Source organism: Felis catus, chromosome D2, assembly GCF_018350175.1.
Source record: "Felis catus isolate Fca126 chromosome D2, F.catus_Fca126_mat1.0, whole genome shotgun sequence".
NCBI classification, from domain to species: domain Eukaryota; kingdom Metazoa; phylum Chordata; class Mammalia; order Carnivora; family Felidae; genus Felis; species Felis catus.
In genome coordinates, this window is record NC_058378.1 from 70,949,960 (window position 1) to 70,977,055 (window position 27,096).

General features: G+C 40.0%; 1 protein-coding gene across 2 annotated transcripts in view; it reads right to left on the reverse strand.

Moving 5' to 3' along the window:
* Positions 1-10,153: 10,153 nt before the first annotated feature.
* The window catches only part of CCDC186 (coiled-coil domain containing 186), a 53,781-nt gene continuing 36,838 nt past the window's right edge, over positions 10,154-27,096 (reverse strand). For both annotated transcript variants that reach the window (XM_019813837.3, XM_003994418.6), the window contains exons 7-16: positions 26,690-26,794; positions 26,151-26,249; positions 25,881-25,967; positions 24,900-25,042; positions 21,491-21,746; positions 20,156-20,345; positions 18,946-19,026; positions 16,826-17,036; positions 15,320-15,539; positions 10,154-14,484 (exon numbers count right to left, since the gene is read on the reverse strand). In XM_019813837.3, coding sequence (XP_019669396.1) covers positions 14,401-14,484; positions 15,320-15,539; positions 16,826-17,036; positions 18,946-19,026; positions 20,156-20,345; positions 21,491-21,746; positions 24,900-25,042; positions 25,881-25,967; positions 26,151-26,249; positions 26,690-26,794 — 1,476 coding nt within the window. In that variant the 3' untranslated portion in view covers positions 10,154-14,400. The remainder of the gene's footprint in view (positions 14,485-15,319; positions 15,540-16,825; positions 17,037-18,945; positions 19,027-20,155; positions 20,346-21,490; positions 21,747-24,899; positions 25,043-25,880; positions 25,968-26,150; positions 26,250-26,689; positions 26,795-27,096) is intronic.

Genomic DNA, 27,096 nt, shown 5'->3' on the forward strand with positions numbered 1-27,096 from the left:
AGAATAATTTATAGGGGTGTCTGGGTGGCTCAGTCGGTTGAGTGTCCGACTCTTGATTTCGGTTCAGGACACAATCCCAGGGGCGTGCGATCGAGGCCTGCACTGGGCTGTGTGCTGACAGTGTGGAGCCTGCTTGGGATTCTCTCTCTTCCTCTCTCTCTGCCCCTCCCCTGTTCAGGCTCTCTCTCTCTCTCTCTCAACATAAATAAATGAACTTTAAAAAAAGAGAATAATTTGGGTTGCCTGGGTGGCTCTGTCAGTTAAGCGTCTAACTCTCGGTTTTGGTTCAGGTCATGATCTCACAGTTTTGTGAGTTTGAGCCCTGCACTGGGCTCTGCACTGTCAGGGTAGAGCTTGCTTGGGATTCTCTCTCTCTTCCTCTCTCTCTCTCTGTCTCTCTCTCGCTCAAAATAAATAAATAAACTGTAAAAACATTGTAAGTTATTATTCATTCACTTACTGGACAAGTGCTGGCTGTGCATTCTTTTTTTTCTTTTTCTTTTTTTTTTTTTTGTGCCCTGACTGTGTTAGAACTGAGGATCCTGTTGATTAGGAATTTGGTGTCCTGGCTGAGAGCATACGCTCTGAAGTCAGATGGCCTGGATGTGACTTGTGACTCTACCGCTTCCTACCTCGGCAGCCTCAAGCACGTTGCTTCAACGTACCGAGCTTGTTCGTCTCTAAGGCAGGTTTTTGGCATGGATCAAACGAGTTAACGCACAGAAGTTGTCTAAAACAGTACCTGATTTATAGGAGCTTCTGCTGTTTTCATCCATGAACGAGTGAGCAGAGCAGTGTCTCTGCCCTTACGTAAGCCATCGGACAAGACAGGTACGTGGGAAGTTGCTCCTGGTCCGTTGTCAGGGGGTGTTCGCTTGCTCGTGTTGTCATATTTTCTGATTTTGTCAAAACTGACCCGTTCGAGGCCACGATCAATACCACGGAACCTCTGATCTCACGTGAGTCTCTTAGGATCGCGCGTGTGCCCTGGTGTAACGTGTCCACTGAGCTGGCTGCAGCTTGATCTGCCTGATTGAGGTCTTCTCAAAATGCCCTGCAGTTCCGTGCCCACACTCCACTCTGTGCCATTTCTTGGAGACACCACACTGGCTGAGCACCAGAATTTGTCACAACAGGTTTCCGTTAGATTCACACGCTTCCTGGAATTACCCCAGTTCTCGTCCTTTTCCCTCATGGTCCTTAAGAAAACGGGGAGGTGGACAGATGTTCTGGGGCAGATGGTCAGAGGCTGGATTTCCTAGAACATCTATCTTTTCCATTTTCTATTGCTCCCTAGGTCCCCGCAGTCTAGACCCAAGTCATCTTGGTTGTTACCTTATTCACATTCTATCTTCATTTTCCCATATCCCCACTCACAACTACAGTGGAAACACTGAGCACTTAGAGCTCACAGTTTCTTTCTTTCCTTCTTTTTTCTTTCTTTCTTTCTTTCTTTCTTTCTTTCTTTCTTTCTTTCTTTCTTTCTTCTTTCTTTCTTCCTTTCATTTTTTTAATTTTATTTTTGATAGAGAGAAAGAGACACAGAGCACAAGTGGGGGAGAGGCAGAGAGAGAGGGAGACACAGAAGCTGAAGCAGGCTCCAGGTTCTGAGCTGTCAGCCCAGAGCCTGGCGTGGGGCTCGAACCCACAAACCATGAGATCGTGACCTGAGCTGAAGTCGGACACCCAACTGACTGAGCCACCCGGGCACCCCAGAGCTCACAGTTTCTTGGTACGCCCAGTCAGTGACTAGAATTTCACTGCTTAAACAAGCACTCCACTTAATATCGGGTGACAACTCGTTTCCAGCTAAACTTAGAAAAAACAAATTCCTGTCTTTGGAGCAAAATATTTTGAAATAATTTCTCAAATTATTTTGAAATTACCCTTAGCCTGAATTTATTGCTTCAAGCTAATATTTTAATCTCTACTAAAAATGTCCACTGCTGGTATTCCCAGTATCTAGAACAGTGCCAGATGTGTTCAGTAAATATTTGTTGAATGAACTGAAGTGCAGTGGGCATGATTATATAAGGTTGGAAATACAAGGTTCGTTGGAAAAAGGATGCAAAATTGCATCAAGGCTCTCCTGATATGAGGAGGAGTCAGTGAACTATATCCAGGGTAGACTTTATTCGTTCATTCATGCATACATTTAGTCCCTTGATAAACACATATAGTGCATAATATTTGCTGAGCACTGTTATAGGTGATTTATACATAATAACTAACGTAGCCAATACTTTCTGTCTATAGGACAGATTAATCAGATCTTAGACATTGAAATGAGGGGCGCCTGGGTGGCTCGGTCGGCTTAAGCATCCAACTTCAACTCAACAAGGACAGTGTGGAGACTGCTTGGGATTCTTTTTCTCTCCTTCCCTCTCTCTCTCTCTCTCTCTGCCCCCTCCCCCACTTGCCTGTGCTCTCTGAAAATAAATAAATAAATACATAAATAAATAAATAAATAAATAAATAAATAAATGTAAAGGAAGAAATGGAAATGAAGTGTGAAAAAGCAAGGGGGTATAGATTTCTATGGTACGTTGGAAGAAATGTGTAATTGATCACTTATTTCATACAGGCTTACTCAGTCTAGCAGGCCCCATGCTATATGCTTTATATAATAAATTCCTTTCATCTGCACAGCAAACATATAGGTTTTTTTTTAATAAAGTTTATTTATTTAGAGAAAGAAGGAGAGAGAGCGTGTGCACGCACGCGCGGGCGCCCACAAGTGGGGGAGGGGCAGCGAGAGGGAGAGAGAGAATTCCACGTAGGCTCCTTCCTGACAGTGCGGAGTCGGATGCGGGGACTCAAACTTTCGAACCATGAGATCATGACCTGAGCCAAAGGTGGACACTTAATGGACTGAGCCACCCAGGTGTCCCCGTTTTAAGTGTTTTTACAGGTACAAAAACTGGGGCTTCGGGTGGATAGAAGTCCAAAGTCCAAAGTCACAATGTTAAGAATTTGAACCCACGTGTATCCTATTGCAAAGATTTTTCATACTCGGAAATCATCTATTCTCTTATTTATTTTCTGCCTTCTTTCTCACTCCCAAACCCACTGGATTGTAAGCTGTACCCATTGGCAGAGGAAACCTCGCTTTCACTGCAGTCTCCGTGTGTCTAAATCGGTGCCAGGCACTTGGCCGGCACTTGGGAAATATATTTTCCGTGAGTGGGTAAGTGACTGGACTCCAGAGCCTCGTAGGGATGCCACCCTGCCTTCCTAATACCACCAGTTCCCACCAAAGTCATGTAAGGTTTCCATGCTCACTTTCCCAGTTTAAGTTTTATTAACTAAAGCATATATTTGATGTTAGAGACTTCCTTCAGACTTTGGGAAACGAGTCGTGTTGAAAGAACGTGGGCTTTGTGGAGTCATACCAAAGGAATGCTAATAACAGGCACATGAAAAGGTGCTCAACGTCACTAAACGTCAGGGAGATGTGAATCAAAACCACAATGAGATATCACCTCATACCTGTTAGAATGGTTAGTATCAAAAGGACAAAAGAGAAGTGTTGGTAAGGATGTGGATAAAAGGAAGGACTTGTACATCGTTGGTGGGAATGTAACTTGGTATAATAAATCGGGAAGCACTTTGGAGGCTCCTCAAGAAGTTAGAAATAGAACTACCATAGGAACCAGCAATCTCTCTTCTGGGGATACATCCAAGGAAAATGAAATCAGGATTCCGTGTTCACCACAGCATTACTCACAAAGGGGAGGTGTGGAAATAATCTAAATATCCGCAGATGTACAGATGGAATAAAGAAAATGTAAACGTCAGTGGAATATTGTTCAGCCTTAAAAAAGGAGATCCTCCCATTTGCGACAAAATCGAGGAAGCTGGAGTACAATCAGCTGATTGAAATAAGCCAGACACGGAAAGAAAATACCGCATGACTCCACTTCCACGTGGAGTCTAAAGTGATGGTTGCCAGCGGCAGGCAGGGAGAAGGAAATGAGGAGATATTGGCCAAAGGGCGCAAAGCTGCGGGGTGCCCGGGTGGCCCAGTCGGTTAAGCATCCAACTTCAGCTCACGTCATGATCTCAAAGTTCGTGAGTTCGAGCCCCGCATCAGGCTCTCGGCTGTCAGTGTGAAGCCCGCTTCGGATCCCCTGTCCCCTTCTCTCTCTGCCTTTCCCCCACTCATGCTCTCTCTCAAGAATAAATATTTTTAAAAAAGAAAAAAAGGTGCAAAATTTCCGTTATTCAGGATGAATAAGTTCTGATGAGATAATCGCCATGTATAGCATAGGGACAATAGTTAACCATATTGTATAGTTGGAATTTGCTAAGAGGATAGATCTTAAACCTCTCTCTCTCTCTCTCTCTCTCTCTCTCATACACACACACACACACACACACACACACACACGACAACCATGTCGTGATGGGTAAGCTATTTAGTTTGATTAGGGTGATGCTTTTACAACGTATACATATATCGAAGCATCAAGTTATACACCTTACATATATACAATTTTTATATGTTGGTATTACTTTGTTTAAAAAAATAAAACTGATATTTGGGCATTAAAAAAATAGGATATGGGTTTTGAAGACAGGCCAACTTGGAATTACGTACTGCCCTACCTACCAGTGATAAGTCCTGGGAAGGTCCCTGAATCCAGCAGGATTGCTGTTTTGTGTTGGATCCCTAGAGACCAGTCCCATCCCTTTTTACCTGGCAACTCTTTAGCTCTCTGGAGACAGTGCTCTTACCTCCCACAAAATCTTCCCTGTCCAGGTTTAAAAAGACCTTATTCTTTCCAATCATTTCTTAAGAACATGGTTTTCAGAGACTTCATCTGCCGAATCACCCACTCTGATGAGCCCACACATGGCAGTGTCCCCTCGTTTGCTAGGATATAGAATAGAGCCACGGGAACTCTCATGCACAGCTAGTGGGTGTCCAAATGGTACAACCACTCTGGGAACGTCCAGTAGTTTCTACCAAAAGTAGACGTTTGTGTATCTAGGCATACGTGCACTAAATACACATCCATTCGCTTTGCCATAAACGTGTACAGAATGCTGTAGAGCAGCTTTGTTTCTCCAAGTAGGCCCCCAGCTAGAAACTCCCCCAAAGCTCATCAGTATTAGATGGATAAACGGTGATCTATCCACACAATGAAATACTATAGAGCAAAGGGAATTAATGACCCACGATAATACCTGACAGCGGGGATGATGCTTACAAACAAACTGCTGACTCACAAGGACACTACTATATCAGTCCATCTTCTATCGAGTCACAAAAAGTGAGGTAAAATAAGTCAATGTTACTAGAAATTAAGAGAACTCTCATCCTTCCAGGATGGGTAATGACTGAGAGCACGAGGAGGGGTTTGGGGTGTGTCGGTCGGGATCCAATCGGGACAAAGAAAGCACTGGGTGTTGGTTCCACAGCTGTGTTCAGTTTATAACAATTTATTAAACTGTATACTCAGGACATGTAGACTTTTCTGGAAGCCTTATGGCTATAGCTCAATAAAAGGGTTTTGTTTTTGTTGTTGTTGTTGTTGTTAATATAATGACCAGATAGTCAATATACTTGTGTGGATGGGACACCAGCCTGTGGTCTTCTATTGAAGCAACTTTTCTGGCAAACCCAGTAGTCAGTTTCTGTGTGTGGCATTCAAGGCTGTTCACCGCCTGGATGCTGTTGGATAACTTCCGAAGATCTCTTCCGTGTCTATGGGTCTTACCATTGCTTGCTGAACATAAAGGTTGCCATTGCAAAATAGACTCCGCCTTTTTGTGCTAAAAACATGGTCCAGACCAAGCTTGAGCCAAATAGAACCACTAGCTATTTCTTCTACACGTCTTCTGTTACCACCGCTGGCACACCCAGACTGCCCTGAGCAAATGGCATGGAGGCTTCTTCCATCGGGGCGTCCCGTCCAGCTTTCCTTCCGTAAGTTCACTTGCGACATCCATGAGGGTCCTCCTCAGATGACGCTGTCTCTTCCGGCACAAATCTGGTCCTTTCCCACCACCATCCATGCCATCATAGGGTGCTGGGCTCTTGCCGCCTTGTCCCAAGTAGGGAATTCGTCTTACCTCCCATGGTGCTTTGCGCATAATGATACTGTATGAATTGTTAAATAACACAATGAGAAGAAATGATACTTTTAGTTGGTTAAACATTCAGTTTCTGAGTGTCAAAGATCAAAGTCTTATCTTTGTGCCTTTGCAGGAGGTTGAACGACTTAGGTCACTCTCACCTTAGTAGCAGTCTGGGCCAATCAGGAGAGAGAAACAACACAGTAGGTTAAGTCAGAGCTTAATACAAAGAATTATTACCTATGATAAAAGAGTAACCATAAGAAACTCTGTGTGGTACACAAAGGCTGAGAGAGAGGTCCCGAGGAAGCACAAACTTGGAGGGGTTTCAGCCCACCGGGTAGCAGAGAGGTTAGCTGGTTTGGCCAGCCCGGAGCTGGTCTGGAGTTGGCTGGTGAGCAGTGAATAGGCTACCCTCTGCAGCGCTGGCCGGGAAATAGTCAGCAAACAGGGGTGTGAACGTTCAGTGGTGATTCTGTGTGTGACTCTCTGGACCACGAACAACGGTCTGTAGCCATGTGGGGGCTGCAGTTTCCACGTCGAGAAGGCCACGGAAAGGTTAGCACCAAGTGCTGCAAAGTTGCAGAGGGATGGCTGGGGCAGGCTCCCCTGGATGTCCTCAGCGGACCTCCAGCCCCTGACAGAAACTTCCAGAAGCCTCCTCCTCCGGTAACGTGCCGCCATGGCCCTCTACCGAGGAAACTTAACACCGCGCTCACTTGAAAGGAGAAAAGGCTGAGGGGATTCTCTGGTTTGTCACAGAGCGGATACTGAAGAATGCACTGGGATCTGAGAGGCAATACATCAATATTCCACACACGGTCCACCTTCGGAGCCTCCTGAGTTCATTCGGTTCCAGGGACGTGTGCAACCAGGAGGCTGTGGGGATTAACTGTGTTTCGGGCACCGTCAGAGTCGTCGGTGCCTGCGTGGAAGAGGCTTCCGAAGGTGTGTGACAGTGTGTGACCTCAGGCAGATCACCTCCACTCACTCACCAGCCTTCTTCCTCACCTTCTACTGAGGGGCTGCAGTGGCCGAGAGGCTTGCAACCCGGGCTACAGCAAGAAACACACACACACACACACACACACACACACACACACACACACACAGTGTTTCAAAGGGCTACGCACAAAGTTTGAATGTTTCAACCACTGGTTTTTTTGGGTTTGTTTTTTTTTTTTTTAGTGGTAAATCATCTTGTCTTTTAGGATATTATGGTGATAAATGCTCATTCTTTTTGATCTTCACTTAGCAAAATAAAAGTCGACAAGCCCCGAATTCTGTTTTTGAAATTTTACTGGTCTGTGGAACCTGAAGGTCTGGTCATTCTGGGACTAGATGTTCTCCCTTCAAGCGCTCTTTCCTCTCTGGAATCTGTGCTTCATACAAAATATTCAATGAGTCCAAAGGCAGGAAGAAAATCTAGGAAATGGTGAAAAAATGGCTTTATATGTGTGTCTTGTGGAGCGTAACGGCTTTGAATTGGCGACAGCAAACAGCCTGACTTCCATCAAAACACAAATCATGGGGTGCACAGGTGGTTCAGTGGATTAAGCACCCAACTTCAGCTCAGGTCATGATCTCACGGTCTGTGAGTTCGAGCCCCGTGTCCGGCTCTGTGCTGACAGCTCGGAGCCTGGAGCCTGCTTCGGAGTCTGTGTCTCTCTCTCTGTTCCTTCCCTGCTCATGCTGTCTCTCAAATAAACATTAAAAAAACAAAAACCCACCACAAATCATCTGCGTGGGAGGAGTGTTCAAGTGATCTCCACGGCTTTGAAAGCGCCCAGAACCTCGCCAAGAGTTTCTTCTGCTCTGTGACCAGTGGTTGCTGCAGTGGAACTACGTCATCCCCACAGTAGAGTCCGATCTGTAAAATCCATCGGCGACATTTGTGCTCGATGGCTTGGGATTTGGCACCCGAGATGCTAGATCGACCACGACAACTTCATAACCCTTCGTGAGACTGGATCGTCCGATCCCTCAGGGGGCACCGGGAGCTTGAGCGTGTGGAACGTCCTCCCGCCACAGAGCTCTGTCTCCCGGCCTCGGCTTCAACTTTCTTTTGGAAGTTGGTGCCTTGGAGCTTAGAAGGCACTGAACCTCATAAAAGTAAAGAAAAAACGTAATAAATATTTCAGGCAAGCACACAAAGGCCACTTTACACATAAACTTCGAGTAAAGTACTATTTAAAATAGGATTTTAGGGGGCACCTGGGGGGCTCAGTCAGTTGAGCATCCAACTCTGGCTCAGGTCATGATCTCGAGGTTCGTGAGCTCAAGCCCCGCATCGGGCTGGCTGCCATCAGCACTGAGCTCACTTTGGATCCTCTGTCTCCCTCTCTCTCTGCCCCTGCCCCCACTCTCTCCCAAAATAAATAAATAAACTTAAAAAAAATTAAATAAAATGGGATTTCTATGAGAAAATGAGTTCTGAATTCTGTCAGGATGCCGGGGAAAGACTCTTTCTGGCCTGCTTGTCCCAGCAGGGTCTCCCTCCAACCTTGTCTCAAATTCACAAGAACAAAACACAAAATCCAGAGAGAAGGTAGTTCTGAGCCCAAGGCGGCACCCTCCCTTGGCAAGGGTTTCCTGGTTACCTGGTTTTGGGGGAGATGGAATCTACTGGGGGTCTGGGTGGGCAGAAGCAGGGTAGACCTGGAGGAAGGACAGCAGGGGTGATGGGCATTTGGGGTTGTCTCACCTAGTCAGAGCTCATAAAAAGAACCTAAGAAACAAGTAGTGTGCAAGTTTAACTGGTATTTCCTGAAACAAGCAAAGTAGGAGGGTGCTGAGTACACACACACACACACACACGACTTACTGCCCTGCACCTTAGTCATTAAAAAAACCAAAAAAACAGAACAAAAAAACTGCATAGTGAAATGATGTGGAAAGCCATTCTAATATTTAATGTATTTCCCAAGTTAATGCAAGTAGAAGTTGACTATCGGTAAGTTTTTTGTTTTGTTTATTTCAGTGGGTCCTAAATTTACAGAACTACTTTGGCAATGTGCTAAATGGTAGAGATTCTTCTCTGGAATGTAATGACATCCTATTCCTTTTGTGTGTGTGTGTGTGTGTGTGTGTGTGTGTGTGTGTGTGTGTGTGTGTTTTGGAGTGCAATTAGGAGCAGATAGATAGTCTAGCCAACAGCATGGCCTTCGGACAATCAAAAAGTAAAACAAGGCTGAAAATTCCTCAGAAATAGAATACTTCTTAAATGCACGCTTAAAAAAAAAAATTAAGTTTCTTAAATATAACATAGGTTAATAGTGCATCTCTACAGGGGCAGGAACATCAAGTCTGGTCACACTGTTCTCAGAGAGAATCATTAAAACAGCATTGGCATTTGTCAACTAGAGGCATCCTCTTAAGCTTCTGGTCCTAAAGAAGTGTGTACTCATTCTACATTCACGGATTGGAGCAGAGTTATTAAGAAAAAACCCAAGGGGAGCCCGGGTGGCTCAGTCGGTTAAGCGTCCGACTTCGGCTCAGGTCATGATCTCAGTTTGTGAGTTCAAGCCCCGCATTGGGCTCTGCGCTGACAGCTTAGAGCCTGGAGCCTGCTTCAAATTCTATGTCTTCCTCTCTCTCTGCTCCTCCCCTGCTCATGCTCTCTCTCCTTCAAAAATAAATAAAACGTTAACAATTTTTTTTTTAAAAGAAAAAAATCCAGCATGGATAGAAGTTCAGTGGAATGGTCTTTCCAATCTCTTCACTGATGAGGCTCAAACTGACAGTTAAGAACTACAAGCCAAAACAAAGAAACAAACAACCCCCCCCCCCCACAGCTAGTATTGCTTTCCCTCGCTCATTCTCTTCCACGTATACATTCCTTTCTCTCACAAAACAAATCCCTAGGCTACCAAAAAAGAGACCATTGAGGACATCATGCAAGCTTCCTCTATTCTATTAATTTTCCCTTTATTCCAAGGATCCTGATTTCAGGGGATTCTTTCCAGTAGTAAAGTCATTCAGGTCCGTGGCATAATTTAAGTGTATGGAAAACAACACGGTGTGATGTGAAATACCCACCACACACACATTAACTTCATGAAATTAATGCCAATGCCGTTTCCGTATCTTTTTATTGAACATATTAGAGCTTTATTATTAAAGCTAGATAATTTGGGCAAGTTACATAGTTTGGTGGAAACTGTGAATATATTACTGGCTCGTCCAGTTCAATGAGAAATTTTCACACAGGCATGTGAAAATGTCTATGTGAAGACAGGCATGTGAAAATTTGCCTTTTGTAAAAGGCCAAGTTTTGCTACCAATGATATAAACACAAATTTAAAACAGAACCTGGCATTCAATTTAAACTGCTTACTATTCATTGACTTCTAATAATAATTGGTATAATAAAGAGAACTGTGGTAAGCAAAACCTCCTAGTGGAGTTTAAAAAAGAAAATTCCAGCAATTTGAATCAGCCTTGCCAACAGTCTGGAGAAATCAGTCTGTTTAGCAAGTGATGTATGTAAATAAATAATCAAAGATGCTATAAAATACAACTTGGTAAACAGGCATTACCTATTTAATAAGTACAATATATACATAGAATTCTCTTGAAAAGCTTCATTTTATACAGAAACATATTTACAAAATGAACAGTGTAATCAAATTAAAGATTATCTGTACAATGCACACACACACATACATATACATATATATACACACATATATATATGTGTATATATATATATATATATATATATATATATACACACACTTCTGGAAGATAAACAAGTTTTATCATTGTCATCAAAATGGACAGGCATATGCATTTTAAAAAAGAATTCATACCAGAAAATACATCTTTAATATACAATTATATTTTTCATTTATTTTCCTGAAAATTCTTCATGTTTGGATACGTTTTCAATTATTTGCTCTTGTTCAGAGCCTTGAGAAATTTCAGGTGTCTAGTGCCACCAACTGGTGTTAAAAATGAACAATCTCAGTGTCAAAAGAAGATTGTTTTGTTTTTTAAAAAGGATATCGAAAAACAGGCTAGTAGAGTCAACATTCATAAGGCAAACTAACCATACTGAGTAACATGATTGAGAAAAGTATTTTCACCACAGTAGCATATATGTAACATTTACAACATTGACGGTTTTTTAATGTCTTGGTAAATCTTGATCTAAACTTTTATGAAGAAAATCTTTAGAAAAGAATATGCTGTGAAACAAAGTTTAGGAACACGCATGAAAACATGATTAGATTCACTTTTATGAGCATCAAGTAGGCATTAATAATTTACTAAAATGGCAAAAATCAAATACTTGTCTATGCTCTTTGGATTTTTTCTTCTTTTTTCCTAAAGAAGAAGTAAACACCAAACTATGGCAGAGGACATGCAGACCTCTCAGCCTACCCCAGAGCAACGACTCATCTCCCGAAGTTTCATGCCACGGCGAGACTTCTGGGCCACTACTTGCACAACTGGATTAACCCTCTTCCTACGGCAGCTGGCTGGGAGCTGCAGAGGCTCAAAGAGCTGCTTCTGGTGCCTTCCCTGCCATTGTCACTAGACCTCAGCTCCATGGGGACAGCAACAGTCCTGCCTGTCTGTTCACCAGTAAAATCACAATACCCTGGACGGTGCCAGGCAATAGCATAATAGCAGACTTCCAATACAGGTGTTTTTTTTTTTTTTTTTTTTAATGAATAAATAACATGCTGGTAGCCTGATAAAATAATTCAAGATAAATCACTTTAAATGGCGTCAAAGATAGAAAGCTAAAAGAAAAACCAAAATACCGAAGTTCAAACCCATTTCTTTGCTCAAACCCACTGTTTTCAATCCTGAACACTTAACAGGCTAAAGGGAAGTAGTATGCGAAAAAGGGAGCCACAGTAAGAACTCACTTCAAAACGAAGGCCTAGTAAGCATATACAGATAAGACACACACACAAAATAATTTCCTGTTCAAAGAAACCAAAGCAGTGCTAACTATCAATGTAGCCTTTGATATGTACAATGAATAATGAACATCTAAAATAAATATTCCCCCAAATCTCAGGTTTATTCAGGCCATTTTCCTTTTTTGGACACTCCACTCTTCTCTGTATATTCACTATAGTAAAAGACTCTCTAAATCCCTAAATCCTCACACCAGGAGCTTTTTGTGAGTTCGTATAAAGATGTGATATATGCACATTTTCATATATTACTTTGTTTGGTTCTAATCCACAATAGAAAGTGAAGATACAATAGAACCTGAAGGAAAAAAAGAAGATAAAGCATTCTCTTCAAAAGTTTTCCATAGTTTCTTATATTTATGGGGGGGGGGGGGGAGGTAAGTAACAATAAGTCAGAACATGATTTATGACAGCTTTCTTCTAAAGTTGCTTCACCATTCAATTTTCCCAAATGGTGGCACAAGTGTTAATATTGGAATGTTTTATTTTTGTATGTAATAAACGTATATATTCTTAAAAAGTGTGTAGACATAGGACACTCTAGATCTGATCACTGTTTGGCCTCCATTCATATATTTTGTGTCTTGGAAGGAAAAAACAAATATTGTAGTGTATGAATCTCTATCACATAAGCAGCCATAAAAATGTAGTTTTGTTGGCTACTCTAAGCAGTCTACAGGAATATCAATAGTATGTCTAGAAACAAAGGGGAAAATAATTCAGATTTGATTGCACTCACCCTCTTCTTTTATTTTGATAAATTATTATTGGTAAAAATAACAAGACACATTATGGTAAGACTGACACTTGTTACAGCTATTTTAAAAATGTTTTGAACTTCTATTTCCATGCTGAAAAGATTTTGTTTTTGGATGACAAGACACCTCGATACACAGAAAAAATAAGACACTACATTGAATCCTTAGTAAAAATTAAGCATATGATCCTTTTAAACAATGTTGATATAAAAAAAAATGTTAAAACACATTAACGGGACATTGCCACCGTAAGCCCAACTTTCAGAGCCATATAACTTCTGAAAGGCTTTTTCATCATCCCAAAGCTTACTTCTCTTAAGGGGAGAAAAAAGGATGTAAAAATCCAAAACAAGAGTGACACTTGTGGCAACATCTGCATGTCAGCCAAGGTATCCTATGGTAGAGATGACCTGAATGTAATGAAATGTGAAAAACCACACACAGAAATGATAATAGGTGACAAATTACAAGAGGAGGGAACAAAATTCAATGATGTAGAAGTACCGATACCATGGACTGGCGACATAGACCGATACCATGGACTGGCGACATAGAAGTGCGTATTTTAAATAAATACTGTAAAAATCCAACAGGCTACACAAATTTGGCTCTAAATTTCCCTTGGTTACAGAGATGTAATTATTTTGTATTTTAAATAAATATACTGAAACACATCACATTTGGGGACTGTAAGATCACTCTGCTGGAATACACAATTATATCAATGGTCAAGCATGGTGCTCAAATGAAATGGTTAACAGAGCCATACGCTGGATTCTCTGGGGAACTGGTTCTTCATAAAAGCCTTACACATTCATCTTAACACTTGATGTCAGTAAAACTAAAGCATTTCAGCTTCAAAGAATTCATTATTCATCTCTCTGTTCTAATGAATAATCTATTTCACATTTTAAAATACAACTGAAGTCCGCAGAGATTTTCTAAGTGAGTGTGTTATTTAAAATCAGATTTTGTGTAACTGAAGACTAAAAAAACTCAACTACGAACTCAAACAATTTGAATCTGACAAAACGTACCTAGCACAGAGAAGGAAACCTGATGGAGGCATTCAATGGCTGATTATTGCTGGCGACCAAGAGCTGGCTTTCCTATTAGCGTCCATTAAAATGACAAGAAGTTGAGACTCACTGGCATCCCTGTGACACAACCAAATGGGATACTGGAAGGTCAAATATGATCTTTATCACTTTAGTTTTCTTCATGTTGGAGAAACAGCACATTACGGAATGATGAACATGTGTCCTTTCATGCAGAATTTTAAAAGCTGAATCATTTTTGACATTATATATTTTAAAAGGAAGAAATAAGGAGAAGGGGTTTTCAAAAGCCCTTGTAGTAATGTTCAGCACTTTGTATGACCATTAGCAATTTCGGTTGTTCTGATTCAGGGACAGGCTGTCACTATACAAAAACAAATTTCATCAAAGCTTTTGCTCTTACAGTATACACAGCAATGCATTCATATTGTAAAAGGATACTTTTTTATACAGATGAAGCAAAACAATTTTTTACTGACACACAAAGCAGGGAAAAGTTTCCAACAATAATGGGCAGTGGCACCTGCTCCTTATGTGGCTTTTGTCTGTTTAGTGAATGAGAGCTTTGCGTTAGGGTTTCTTCGTTCTCTGTTCAAGTTCATGCTGATGTTTAATAAGACGCTCAATTTCTGTTCCAAGTGTTTGTAGATTTTCCTTCACCAGTTAGAAAAAGGGGGAAAGAAAACAGAATTATTAGGTAGCATAAGTATAAAGATTCAGTTTGTACTGTTTTTGCTTAACTTTTGAAACCAAAAGGGTGAGGATGAGTCTTAACTGCTCGGTGACACTGGCCAGGAGCACAGTGGTTTTCAGTAAAGGAGTCCTATACATTTCAGAATCTGTCTTTTTTACTGAAGCGACAGTAAATTTTGGTGCACAAAACTATTACTAGATTTAAAATGTTCTGTTTTAGGGACACCTGGGTGGTTCAGTCAGTTGAGCGTCTGAGTGATTTTGGCTCAGGTCATGATCCCAGGGTTATGGGACTGAGCCCCACATCAGGTTCTGTGCTGAACGTAGAGCCTGCCTAAGATTCTCTCTTTCTCCCTCTCTCCCCTGCTTGTGCACTCTCTAAAATTAAAAAATGATAATAATTAATTAAGTAAAAACATTCTTTAAAATCCATTACTGACTATGGAGGCCCAAACAGCACAAACAGAACAGTCAGGTCAGGTAATATCTGCAAAAAGTAGAGCTAGAATGTACATTAGAAAAGACACACCTCAATCTTAAAGCCTCAGTGATCAATCATAACTAACTATAATACAGGTCAGAGGCGGCCCACTGCAAAATAAACAACTGTCTGTCCAATAGTGAAGCTGATGTTTTGCTCTTTCTTTTTCATTAAGAAAAATACAGAAATTTGATCTCTGGGTCAAATGGCTACCTTGCATTACAGAATTGGTCATTTACATGCGAGCTCACGCAATGAAAGAGGCCCCATTACGCCATGCTTGCTGGTTGGTAAGTAAATGAAAAATATAAATACCTTCAATGTAATATTTTTTAGTAATGTATCCTCTAAAACAGCCTGTAATTTTCTGTTGATCTCCAAAGAGAGTTCCAATGTTAATCCACTATCAGCTGGATGGGATGTATATAAAGATGCCATAATGCCTCCCCGTCTACTTAAATGGACTTTGTTAAAATCAGATGCCTCTGAAGAAAGTGTGCCTGATTCTTCCCGTAAAATGTAACTCTGAATTATTCTGTAAAATAAAATGACACTGTCAGTTATATACTTGCAGAATTAAAAACATTAGAATTTACAGGAGTTGGCTAATCATAAGCATAAAGATGATTAGCATAAAACAAGTATCTATTAGGTTAAAAAGAAATATACTAGAAAATAAGGGAACTTTTCTCATTCAGTAGTTTCTTAATCCCATTTTTGTTCAACATAGTATTTATATTAACGATATACAAACACCGCTTTTCAATTTCTTTATTACTTTAATCAAAATACTTTTGAGTAATTTCTTTATTGCTCCATTTTTAGTTAGCATTTTCTATTTTCCTGTTATTAAACTCAGAACTTTATCCTTTTTTTTTTTTTTTAATTCATGGGCAAAATTTTCTCTAAGACTAAAATTATTTCAAAATTAAAATTAAAAAGGCATGGGTACATATATAAAACCTCTTACTTAAAAGAATATGACATTTGTAAGAGGACTCTGGCACAGCACAGGCTCTGGAGTCAGTCAGAGCTGGGCCCAGATCTCCAGCTTTTGGTCACTTACTAGATGAGTGGTGACTCTGGAACATTTAGTAATTTGACCTGAGCACCACCAGTTAACGTATAGGTTACTCAGTTGTAAGAAATCAATGAAATTTCGTAAGTCACAGGCACAGAATCTTGTACTTGGCAGATGCCCAATAAATTACCCACTATATCCTACCCGACAGGAACAATAACCCACAACCCCATATTATCTCTTAGAGCCACAGTCATGAAAACTGAAAGTGAAGTAGAGTATTCTTTTTAAACGCAAAGTTATTTTAGTATCTTAAAAAAAAATCAACATCTGAGGCGTCTGGGTGGCTAGGTTGGTTAAGCGTCTGACTCTCCGTTTCAGCTCAGGTCATGATCTCACGGTTTTGTGGGTTCAAGCCCCGTGTCAGGCTCTGTATTGACAGTGCAGAGCCTGCTTGGGATTCTTTCTCTCTCTTCCTCTCTCTCTGCCCCTAGCCTGCTCACATTGTCTCTCTCTCAAAATAAATAAACTTAAAAAAATTTTAAAAGAAAAATCAACATCCACTGAACTCTCTGTATCACCTTAACGACCTGTTTTTTCTTCCTTTGTTTTACAGAAAAACTAGGTTTTTCTGTATTCCCAAAACCTAGAACATAGTTAAGTGATCAATATAAGACTGGGAAATTAACAAATATTTTTTGAAAGATGGACTCTTGTTATAATTAGTTCTGAAAACAGTAACTTTACCATACAAATAACGGTATTTCAAACACAGAATGTGTTATCATAATAATACATACTTTGTTTTTTTCCTAATTTCTTCTACCAATTGTTTGATATGATCCTCCATAAATTCTATCTTTTCATTTTTCCGAGCATGTGCTTTCTGTAGCCTTACTATCCTCTCAATCAACATGGCCTTATCTACTTCTGGAAAGTTATCCACAGCTACTGATGACCCAGTATTTTCTGGAGATCGATCTTCTGCACTGCTTCGAGCATTGAGGGACCCTGAAGACAAAAAAAAAAATCAGTTTAGATGCTGTGCTTAGTCTAAAGTCATCTCTAATAGCACATATTATTTCTCTAGTACTGTTTTCAAATATTCACTCTAACACAGCTGGGCACAGAACACAAGTCCTACCTGGCCTGAGCTCTTGCTATTGAATACATGGATGTCGGAAGTACCAAAGGGCCTATTATGTCTCTCAGCAACAGGATGAGGAAGTGGCAAGAGAGAAACAAGAAACTCAGAAAAAGTCACAATAACAAGCCTGAAGCGAAACGAGGAGCCAAAGGCAGACACAGAGAGAGAAGACAGAATATACCAGTGGGTTCAGCTCGGAAGCCAGTCTCCTTAGGTACAAATCCCACTCCTCCACTTTGTAGCTCTGTGCCTTGGTCATTTCATCTTAAAATGGGAATAATGTTATTATTTACTTCATAGGATTGTTATCTTTATTTAAATGAGCTAATGTATGTGAAAGTGTCTGGAACAGTGCATATAATAAGCACTGAGTGTTAGCTATTATTTTTACCAACATCAGTTGAGAAAAACTTCTGATCCTTTTTATACTACAAACATAAGCCTTTTCAACTCCATTTTGTAGACTGAAGACAAGGAATAGATCTTATTCGAGGTTGCACACTAATAAGTGACAGACCGGGTTCTAAATACGTATGTGTAATTTCAAACCCATGTTCTTTCTACTACATGATTTTCCCATTACTGGAACAGCTGATTCTCCCTGTAAGGTGCAACTCCTGAGAGGGAGTGTAGTGTAATGGCACGAAAGGACTCTAGAGGCTGAGAGTTCTGTCGCTGTGAATTCGGAGCAAGTCATGGAACCATTCGGAATCTTAGTTTCCTCATCTCTAAAATGTGAATTATAACACTTACCTCACACGACTATTCTGCAGAGTCAATAATATGCTTGAAGTGCTTAGCATGGTTCCTGGCATTCCAAAATGACAAATATACTGATTTTTTTTTTTGCTAATTATCATTTCCACAATGGTATCAATCATAATTTTTGGCACATTTATCATGAGAAAAGCTAAAAAATTTTAAAATACACATATATAAAAGCACTTGGGTGGCTCAGTCCATTAAGCATCTGACTTCGGCTCAGGTCATGATCTCACAGTTTGCGAGTTCAAGCCCTGCGTCAGGCTCTGTGCTGACAGCTCGGAGCCTGGAGCCTGCTTCAGATTCTGTGTGTGTGTGTGTGTGTGTGTGTGTGTCTCTCTCTCTCTCTCTCTCTCTCTCTCTGTCTGCTCCTCCCCCACTCATACTGTCTCTCTTTCTTAAAAATAAATAAACGTTAAAAATTTTTTAAAAAATAAAATACACATATATGAAAAATCTGATAATGACCATCATTTCATTAGTTTTCAGGTGTTAAAATATAAAAGGAAAAAAGAGAGAGGGAGAAGGAGAGGGAGAGGGAGAGGGAGAGGGAGAGGGAGAGGGAGAGGGAGAGGGGGAGGGGGAGGGGGAGGGGGAGAGAGAGGGAGAGGGGGAGGGGGAGAGAGAGGGAGAGGGGGGGGAGAGAGAGGGAGAGGGGGAGAGAGAGAGAGAGAGAGAGAGAGAGAGAGAGAGAGAGAGAGAGAGAGAGAGAGACTGTATTATACCCAATCTCTCTATATGGATGGATACAAATCTAAATTGAAAAATGAGGAAATTGTTACACAGAATAAAGAAGCAGCAGGTAAAAAAGGAGGTAGAATCCCGTGGCAAACTTGAAACCCTGGACAGTGATGAGAATGTAAACATTTAACTGGAAATGCTACAACTTTTTATAACTCAAAATGGGAAAAAAAAAAAAAAAAAAAAAAGCATATCAATACCTTTTAACACACCAAAGAAGCTACTTCTTTTTACAGTCACTAGGTAACATCTGAAGCCTGAGATTTTTACCTGATGAACTAGAACGACTCCCCATGCTGCTGACTTCTTTATCATAGTTTCCATTCTCAATCTGATCTAATTTTCTTCGTGCTATAGGAAAAAGAAATGGATTGCCTGTGACAATTCTCATGACCATTCGCCCCCACTATCTCTGATCTTAATTGCTAAAATCGCTTAGGCAAAAATGGCTTAAACATCAAGAGAAATTTCTTGAATACATACTTCAGACAGGAGAGCTATAGTAGTCATTCATATACAATGATATGTAGAAACGTACAGGTCAAATACAAAATATATAAAGACAACACTATGATGATATCATTTAGGTACAGTGACCTAGCTTTCAGAATCCTGACGAATTTAGATGATCTCTGTGATGCCAAAGATTTCCCTTCAACTATATCTATAAAAACAAACTGAATAATCCTTAAGGCAAATACCTGAATATATTCATATTAAGTAAATGCTAAAACTCTTTTATCTTATTACTATATTTTACCATATTTTACCACAAAGTAGTGAGGAATAGTAGAGATTAGGAAGTCAGAACACATATCTTATTCATCTTTTATCCAAGCATATAGCATAGACTCCAAATAACTGCATGAATTTTTAGATGAAAAGAAATCCGGATTCTAGTCCTAGTTGTTGTGTTCGGGTAATTCAGAACGTATCTGGGTCTCGGTCTCCTCTAAGATGAAGGGTTAGGGTTCAGTGATCTCTAAGAGGTCTATGAGGGGAGGTACAGGTACCTAGACGCTAAACAAAACAACTCATAGCATGTATAGGGAGAAAATATTAGAATTTCCATTTATACTTGTATTTCATCTGATCTTTTAAAATTTACATTTGTAATGTAGAATAATACATGTTTAAAATTTATAAATAAGTATACATAAATTGGAGAACAAATGCTTAACTACTTTTTACTGATAGGAGCATGTGGTCAAAAAAGTTTAGACACTACTTCCCTAAGGTACATTCCCAATTGTCACGTTTTGGGATTCTGCGAATAAGTGCCCTTTACATAGAGGATGTTATAGACTATTTGTGGAACTATAAGAGGTTTAGTGATTTGGTTTATGAACATCAATACATTAAAAAGAACACAGAGTTCTAATCAAAGTGGTAGAACCTGATGCAAAGTAGATTTTTTTCTATAAATCCTTAATGACTAAAAGAAACAACATTAAGGTCTAAGTGGGTGAGAAATCGGTACCTTGCTGGAGTTGTTTGATAAGATCCTTGACACTGGAGGCATGTTTACGTCTCTGAGTGACTAATTCATCTTTTAGTTCTTCGACCTGGGTGCTCAGTGCTTTAACTTCTGTTTGTCTACAGGTGAGTTCCGCTTGCAGGGTCTGGACCTCCTCTCTCCGCAGTTCCTCCTCTTTCAACAATCTACTTTCCTAAATATTAAAAAGGATAAAACAAAATACACCAGTTTTAATACCTGTTTCCTTTATTGCTCACAATTCAAAATCCTGAAAATACAAGGTCCCTGATGGTAGATTCTTCCAGAATCGCTTCTTACCAGGTTCTGTTTCCTGAGCTCTCCAAATTCCTCATAGAGGAATGCAGGGGGCATATTAACACATTTGCCATTTCATACATGCAAAAGAGCATATGACTGATGTTCTCTGTATTTTGGACTAAAATCTCAAATTATCTTTATGAGTAACTTGAAGATACTTTCATAACACAGACATATTAAACCATTTTTAAACTATAAACATATAGAAATTTGAAATAACTTTAAAAAATATACAGTAATTCCAGTTAGGAATGACAAAAACCATGGTTTTCTTTTTTTTTTTTTTTTTTAATTTTTTTTTTTAATGTTTATTTATTTTTGAGAGAGAGAGTCAGAGCGTGAGCGGGGGAGGGCCAGAGACAGGGAGACACAGAACTGAAAGCAGGCTCCAGGCTCTGAGCTGTCAGCACAGAGCCCCACGCGGGGCTCGAACTCACAAACCATGAGAACATGACCTGAGCCGAAGTCGGCCACCCAACCGACTGAGCCACCCAAGCGCCCCCAAAAAACCATGGTTTTCTTATTTTCAAAAGTGAAATACTTTTTCATAAGCATTTTAGGGAGACATTTTATTATAAATTAGGAAGGACAAAGGACACTTTGAACAAGTTGGAAAGAAAAACTGTTACCTTGCACAGCATTTGAAATTGCCAGAAAGTCAATGCCAATACAAAAAAAGAGTTTAACTCAACTACCAGTGGGTTTATGCTAGTAGGAAAATTTAATTTGTGCTTCTTGCTATGTTGCTTTAAAAGTTAAATGTAGGGGTGCCTGGGCGGCTCAGTCGGTTGAGTGTCCGACTTCGGCTCAGGTCATGATCTCACAGCTCGTGGGTTTGAGCCCCGCGTTGGGCTCTGTGCTGACAGCTCGGAGCCTGGAGCCTGCTTCCGATTCTGTGTCTCCCTCTCTCTCTGCCTCTCGCCTGCTCACACACTCTCTCTCTCTCTCAAAAATAAATAATAAACATAAAAAATTTAAAATAAATAAATAAATAAAAGTTACATGTAAATTTATACTTACCAAATTAGTATTTGTCTGTTTCATTTGTTCACATTGGCTTTGTAACTGACTTTCACTACAGGAAAGCTTATCCAATTGTGACTGCAAAGAATTGGATTCAGACTGGAGCTGTGCATTCTTACTAGTGAGCTTTTCTGTAAACAGCAGTAGCTCAGATTCTCTTTTCCTACTGCCTTCGATGTCTTTTTGTAGGTCATTAATCAAAGAATTGAGACTTTCCACTTCTTCCTTCAAATTTTCAATTTCTTGTTTACCTCTAAAAAACAAAGTTTATGTTTAGGGGAAAAAAAACTATTAAAATACATTAAGTTAATGGTTTGGGAGTTTTCATCAAATAAAATGTTTTATGAATTACTTTTACGCATTCATCCAAATTATTTATTTGGATTTTTATGACTACCTGATATGTGCTAGTTGCTAAGAGCTGGGAGTGTAAGTGAGCAAGACCGACACGGGCTTGCCTTCAAAGGGCTTTCATTCAAGTAAGGAAACTGTATGTGTGATAAAACATTTTTCATGAAAGCGCAGAGTGGGTTGCCTCACCTCGTATAAGTGATGTTTAAATGAATACTTAAAGTAAAGGTTAGCAAACTTTTCCTGCAAAAAGTCCAGACAGTAAACAATTTAAGCTTCTAGGGCACATGGCCCTGTGGCGACTGTTGTTCCTTGGTACCGTGGTGTGAAAGCAGCCTCGGACAGCCCATAATGGAATGAGAGCAGCTGTGTTCCAAAACAAAAAAATTATTTACAAAAAAAAGGTAGCGTGCTGGATTTGGCTCTCGGGCCACAGTTTGCTAATTCCCGACCTAAAGAAAAAGTAGGAGTGACCGAGACATCAAAATATGTTCTTGGGTGAAATGAGCCGTACAGAGAAAGACAGATACCGTATGTTTTCACTCTTATGTGGATCCTGAGAAACTTAACAGAAGACCAAGGGGGAGGGGAAGGGAAAAAAAAAAAAAAAGGTTAGAGAGGGAGGGAGCCAAAGCATAAGAGACTCTTAAAAACTGAGAACAAACTGAGGGTTGACGGGGGGTGGGAGGGAGGGGAAAGTGGGCAATGGGCATTGAGGAAGGCACCTGTCGGGATGAGCACTGGGTGTTGTATGGAAACCAATGTGACAATACATTTCATATTAAAAATATATATATATGTTTTTGGTAGACGAAACAGTATGTGCTAAATCTGGGGAGGGAACGACAGAATGACTTGTTTGTTGCTTCAACACTGATGGGGACAGCGACAGCATTATATCCCCAGCATTGAACACGGGAGACACTCAACATTTGTAAGCAATTGTGCTGAAAAAAGAGAAGGCACAGAGGGAGGAGCAAGGTGGCTACTGATCTTCCAAGCCATGCTAAGGCATCTGAGCTCACAGGGCAGTTTGAGCCAATGGGAAATCACTGAAAGCTTGTGAGATTTCCATTTTAAAAAGATTATGCTGGCCACAGTGTAGGAAATGGATTCAAAGGGAAGCAAAACAAAAACAAACAAACAAAACCCCCACCAAACTAAAAAAAGACAGTTTAGAAGTTGTGGCAGTTTTCCAGATGAAAGGACAATGATAGCAGTGGTGGGAACGTAAAAAATACACGACTTGAAGGATACTCACTAACACTCTGTTTCTGGTTAGATGTGTGAGGGGAAGGAGAGAAGAGCCAAGGAGGAGCCCCAGGCTCCTGGGCTGGAAAGTCACGTGGGTGCTACACGCATCATTCACCTCAGGAACAGGAGAGGAGTGTATTTATGGACAGGGCAGATGAATCAGTTTGGGACACATTAAAGTTTGAGGTGTCTGTGATACTTGTGTGTCTGGAGCTCAACAAAAAGGGCTGAAGACAGTATCTGAAGGTCCTGCAGTATGGTATGGGAATGGTAAGGCTCACTCGGGGGTATGATAAACAACAACAAGAGTTTTATGACAAAGAGAAGGCTGCCGAGGAAAGGAGAAAACGAGTGGCCACAAAGTGGGGAGGAACACCAGGAAAGCAGATATGAAATGAAGCCGAAGAACAGAGCATGTCAAGAAAGATAAGGGGCTTAATGGTCTTAATACTGAAAATTCAGGGCTCCTAGGTGGCTTAGTCAGTTAACTGTCAACTCTTGACTCCGGCTGGTCACGATCTCGCAGTTCATGAAATCAAGCCCCGTGCTGGGCTCTGTGCTAGATGTGAAGCCTTGTTGAGATTCGCTTTCTCCCTCTCTGTACCTCCAGCACTCATACTCTCCCTCTCTCTCTCAAAATAAGTGAGTAAAATTTTAAAAATACTGAAAATTCAAGCAAGGCTTAGTCTGAGAAGCGTGTGCTAGATTTAAGGAGGCATTAGCAGTTTTTAATGGGAGGTTGGGGTAGAACCTAGAAGGACGTAGAGAGAAAAAGAACAAAGGAAGCAAGGGCGGGGAGGATGCGTATAGATGATTCTACGAAGATGCTCGTTGTGAAGGACAGGAAAAGGGTAGGGGAGTCATAGGAATTTTAATGTTTTTAATATACAATATTTAAGTGCAGAAAGAAAAAATTTAGAGAGGGGTAAGAAATAAAGGATAAGAGAAGCAGAAGAGCATGGGATCCACAGACGTCGAGAGAAAAGCTCAATTCAGAGGGGAACAGGAACACTTCTTCCATAACAACAAAAGGAAAAGAAAGAAAGGTTGCAAAGGCTGGCGAGTTCACAGGACAGATCAAGAACTTGTTAGCTCCCATTTCTTTTGTGAGGTAAATACGAGGTAATTGCCCGCTAAGCCTAAATATCAAGGGGAGGGAGACCAGAAGTGTGAACAAAGCAGGAATAGATGCTTCCAGGTCGGGGAGAGGCTATGACTAGGGACATCATTATCATTTCCAGTTGAGGTGACCAACTAACCATGGATTTATCACAGCATCAACCCTGATGATGGTGAGAATTTTTAGCAACGCTCAGCAGCAGATATGGGTAAGGTATGAAAAAGAAGGTATTTGGATTCAAGCTGAATCCACGCTCTGCCAGGTCATGTCACGAGTAGAGTCTAGCTAAAAGGTTTTACAAGAGGTCAAGGAATAAGGTCAGCTCCTGACTCTGCACTACACACACACAAAGATACAGGTATATGTACGTATCTACCTTTGGGAAGAAAAAGTAAGTAACATAATTTGAAAGTTAAAGAATGGATAAAGAAACTAAAAACCATTCTGTCTTATAAATTGCTATTTCCAATATTGAGGGTATATACACTTTGATTTTTAGAAGCCATGATAGGAACTTCAAAGATAATCCAAAAAAGTTCAAACAAAGACAGGAATTTAAAAGTTTTTCACTAGTCAAATTGTAAAATTATTCTTGTTTAATGCAGTAATGGCATTTAAGAACACAATCTTGAGACAGAAGAGCCTATTGATTAGCATAAAGAAAAGTTGTGAAGTTTATACCTTTGATGCTGCTCCTGTATCTGATCCGCAATTTTCACTCTGTCCAATAAATTCTGAATTTCAGCTTTCTGGCGATTAATAATTTCCTTATATTTTGATAACTCATCTTCTGTTCTTAATCGTTCATCTTCTAGACATTTCACCTATCAAAAATCATAACCAAGTTAGCGCACAAACAATATTTTCTTGTTCCTTAATTACTTCAAATAGTGATTACATATTAATAATCCAAGCTAAATTCTGGAGCGGAACTAATTAATGTGAAGAAAATACAACGGGATGTTGACAGTCCTAGGACTCAGTCTCAGATTTCTTATGATTTAGTCTCGGGAGTTTTAGCTTGTCACATTGTTTTTGCTGAATCTCCATTTCCTCACCTGAAAACCGTATACCTTCCCTACTTACCTCAAAAAACTGGCACGGAGAACAAATGGAATGCACACGAAAGGCACTTTGAAAACTATTAAGTGATGGCAAATTCCAGGTTGTTACTTAAAAGCCTATTTCTAAATAAATAAATGGTATTCAATGATATTTCACATCCATATCAAAAGGGATACTATTCTTCCAATAAAGACTATACTAGATTGTTAGAAATTAACACTGTACAAGACTATATGGGAGAAATATGAAGTCTATCATTTTTTGTCACTCACAGTTCTAAAGTCCAACTTTCTTTCCAATTAATTCGCTGACAAGACTGCCTTACATTAGAGGCCCGAGGAGAAGTTACAGAAACAGCAAATGTGCCGTAAAACAGCAATGTGTGGCAAATAGTTCAAAGGGACTAAAGTGGAAGACATTTTCATTTCAATAAGAGACTCACCTTCGTTGCTAGGAAATCGACATTCTACTCCTCTGAGTTCTTTCATTTTGAAACATTTCTATATAAATATCCTTTCTCCAACACTTGGAAAATCAGAATGAGTCCCAAATTAAAGATATTGACCCTTCCTCTGAAATGACTAACGATTTAATTACCTTTGTTCTCAGTGTTCGTAGTTCATCCATGCCCTCCTTAAATGTCCTCTTCAGATCTTCCAGTTCTTTTATTTTGGCATGATGCATCTTTTAAAAAGTTTAAAAGAAACCACAAATCATTATGTACCAGACAAGATCTAAACGTTACTGCGCGTTCCTTCGAAAAGGCCTTATTATTCTCTTATTACACTTAGCATAACATTATTTATTATTTCTCTCCCTCTGTATTTATTACACAATCCACGGTATGAAAAGAGCGAAGCCACTCACCTCTAGCTGGTCGGATTTTTCTTGCATCTGTTTTTCAAGTTCTCCTTTTGTGACTCTAAGCTTGGCATCCAGCTCATTTGATTTAATTTCTTCTGACTCCTAATGGAAAAGAAATGAAAAAAGTAGGACTTAACTTTTAAAGTTTTATGCTTTGGAACGTGACAGCTTTTGCCATTGTTTACTGATGGTGAAATGCATACCTTACATACTAAAAAGGATTGCACTGAAAGGTTTTTAAGATGTCAATTCTTCACGAACAAGAATAGCACTTAAGATATGTAACATAACACAGAGTAGGTTTTATGTTATACGTTTCCGGTACTCTTCATTCTTCTGACATTTTCTAATGTTTTTATTTGGTTAAAACTTCCCTAATAAGATCTCTATTTAAGCTGCAAGTACTTTAACACAGGAAACAGTCTGCAATTTATTTAACTGTCCTACCAAATCCATTCCACACTACCAACACTGTAGATACAAAACGAGTACTGATATTTGGTGCAATTTTGTTACTAATCTATTTGAAAAGTTAAGCATACCTGATACGTTTTTATCATATCCTGACAATTTTTCCTTATCTGATCTGCTTCTTCCTTTGCTTGAGTTAACTTTGTTGTTGTTTCTTTGAGTTTATCTTTGGTTTCCTGCATTGACAAAAGACAGTGTGAGACAAGAAAAAAATACACAGTGGTCTCTGCCTTGGTCTTTGACACAAAACTCCTAAAACCCTTGTAATATCCTAAGTGATAAGAACACTAGGAGCATTTCTTGTTGCAATATCGTTTGTGTGTGTGTGTTTTTTTGGGCGTGGAGCCCAACGCAGGGCTTGAACTCACAACCCTGAAAGTAAGACCTGAGCTGAGATCAAGCAAGAGTCGGACATTTAACTGACTGAGCCACCCAGGCAACCCACTGCAATATTGCTTTTGGCCTCTGCTCCTGACAT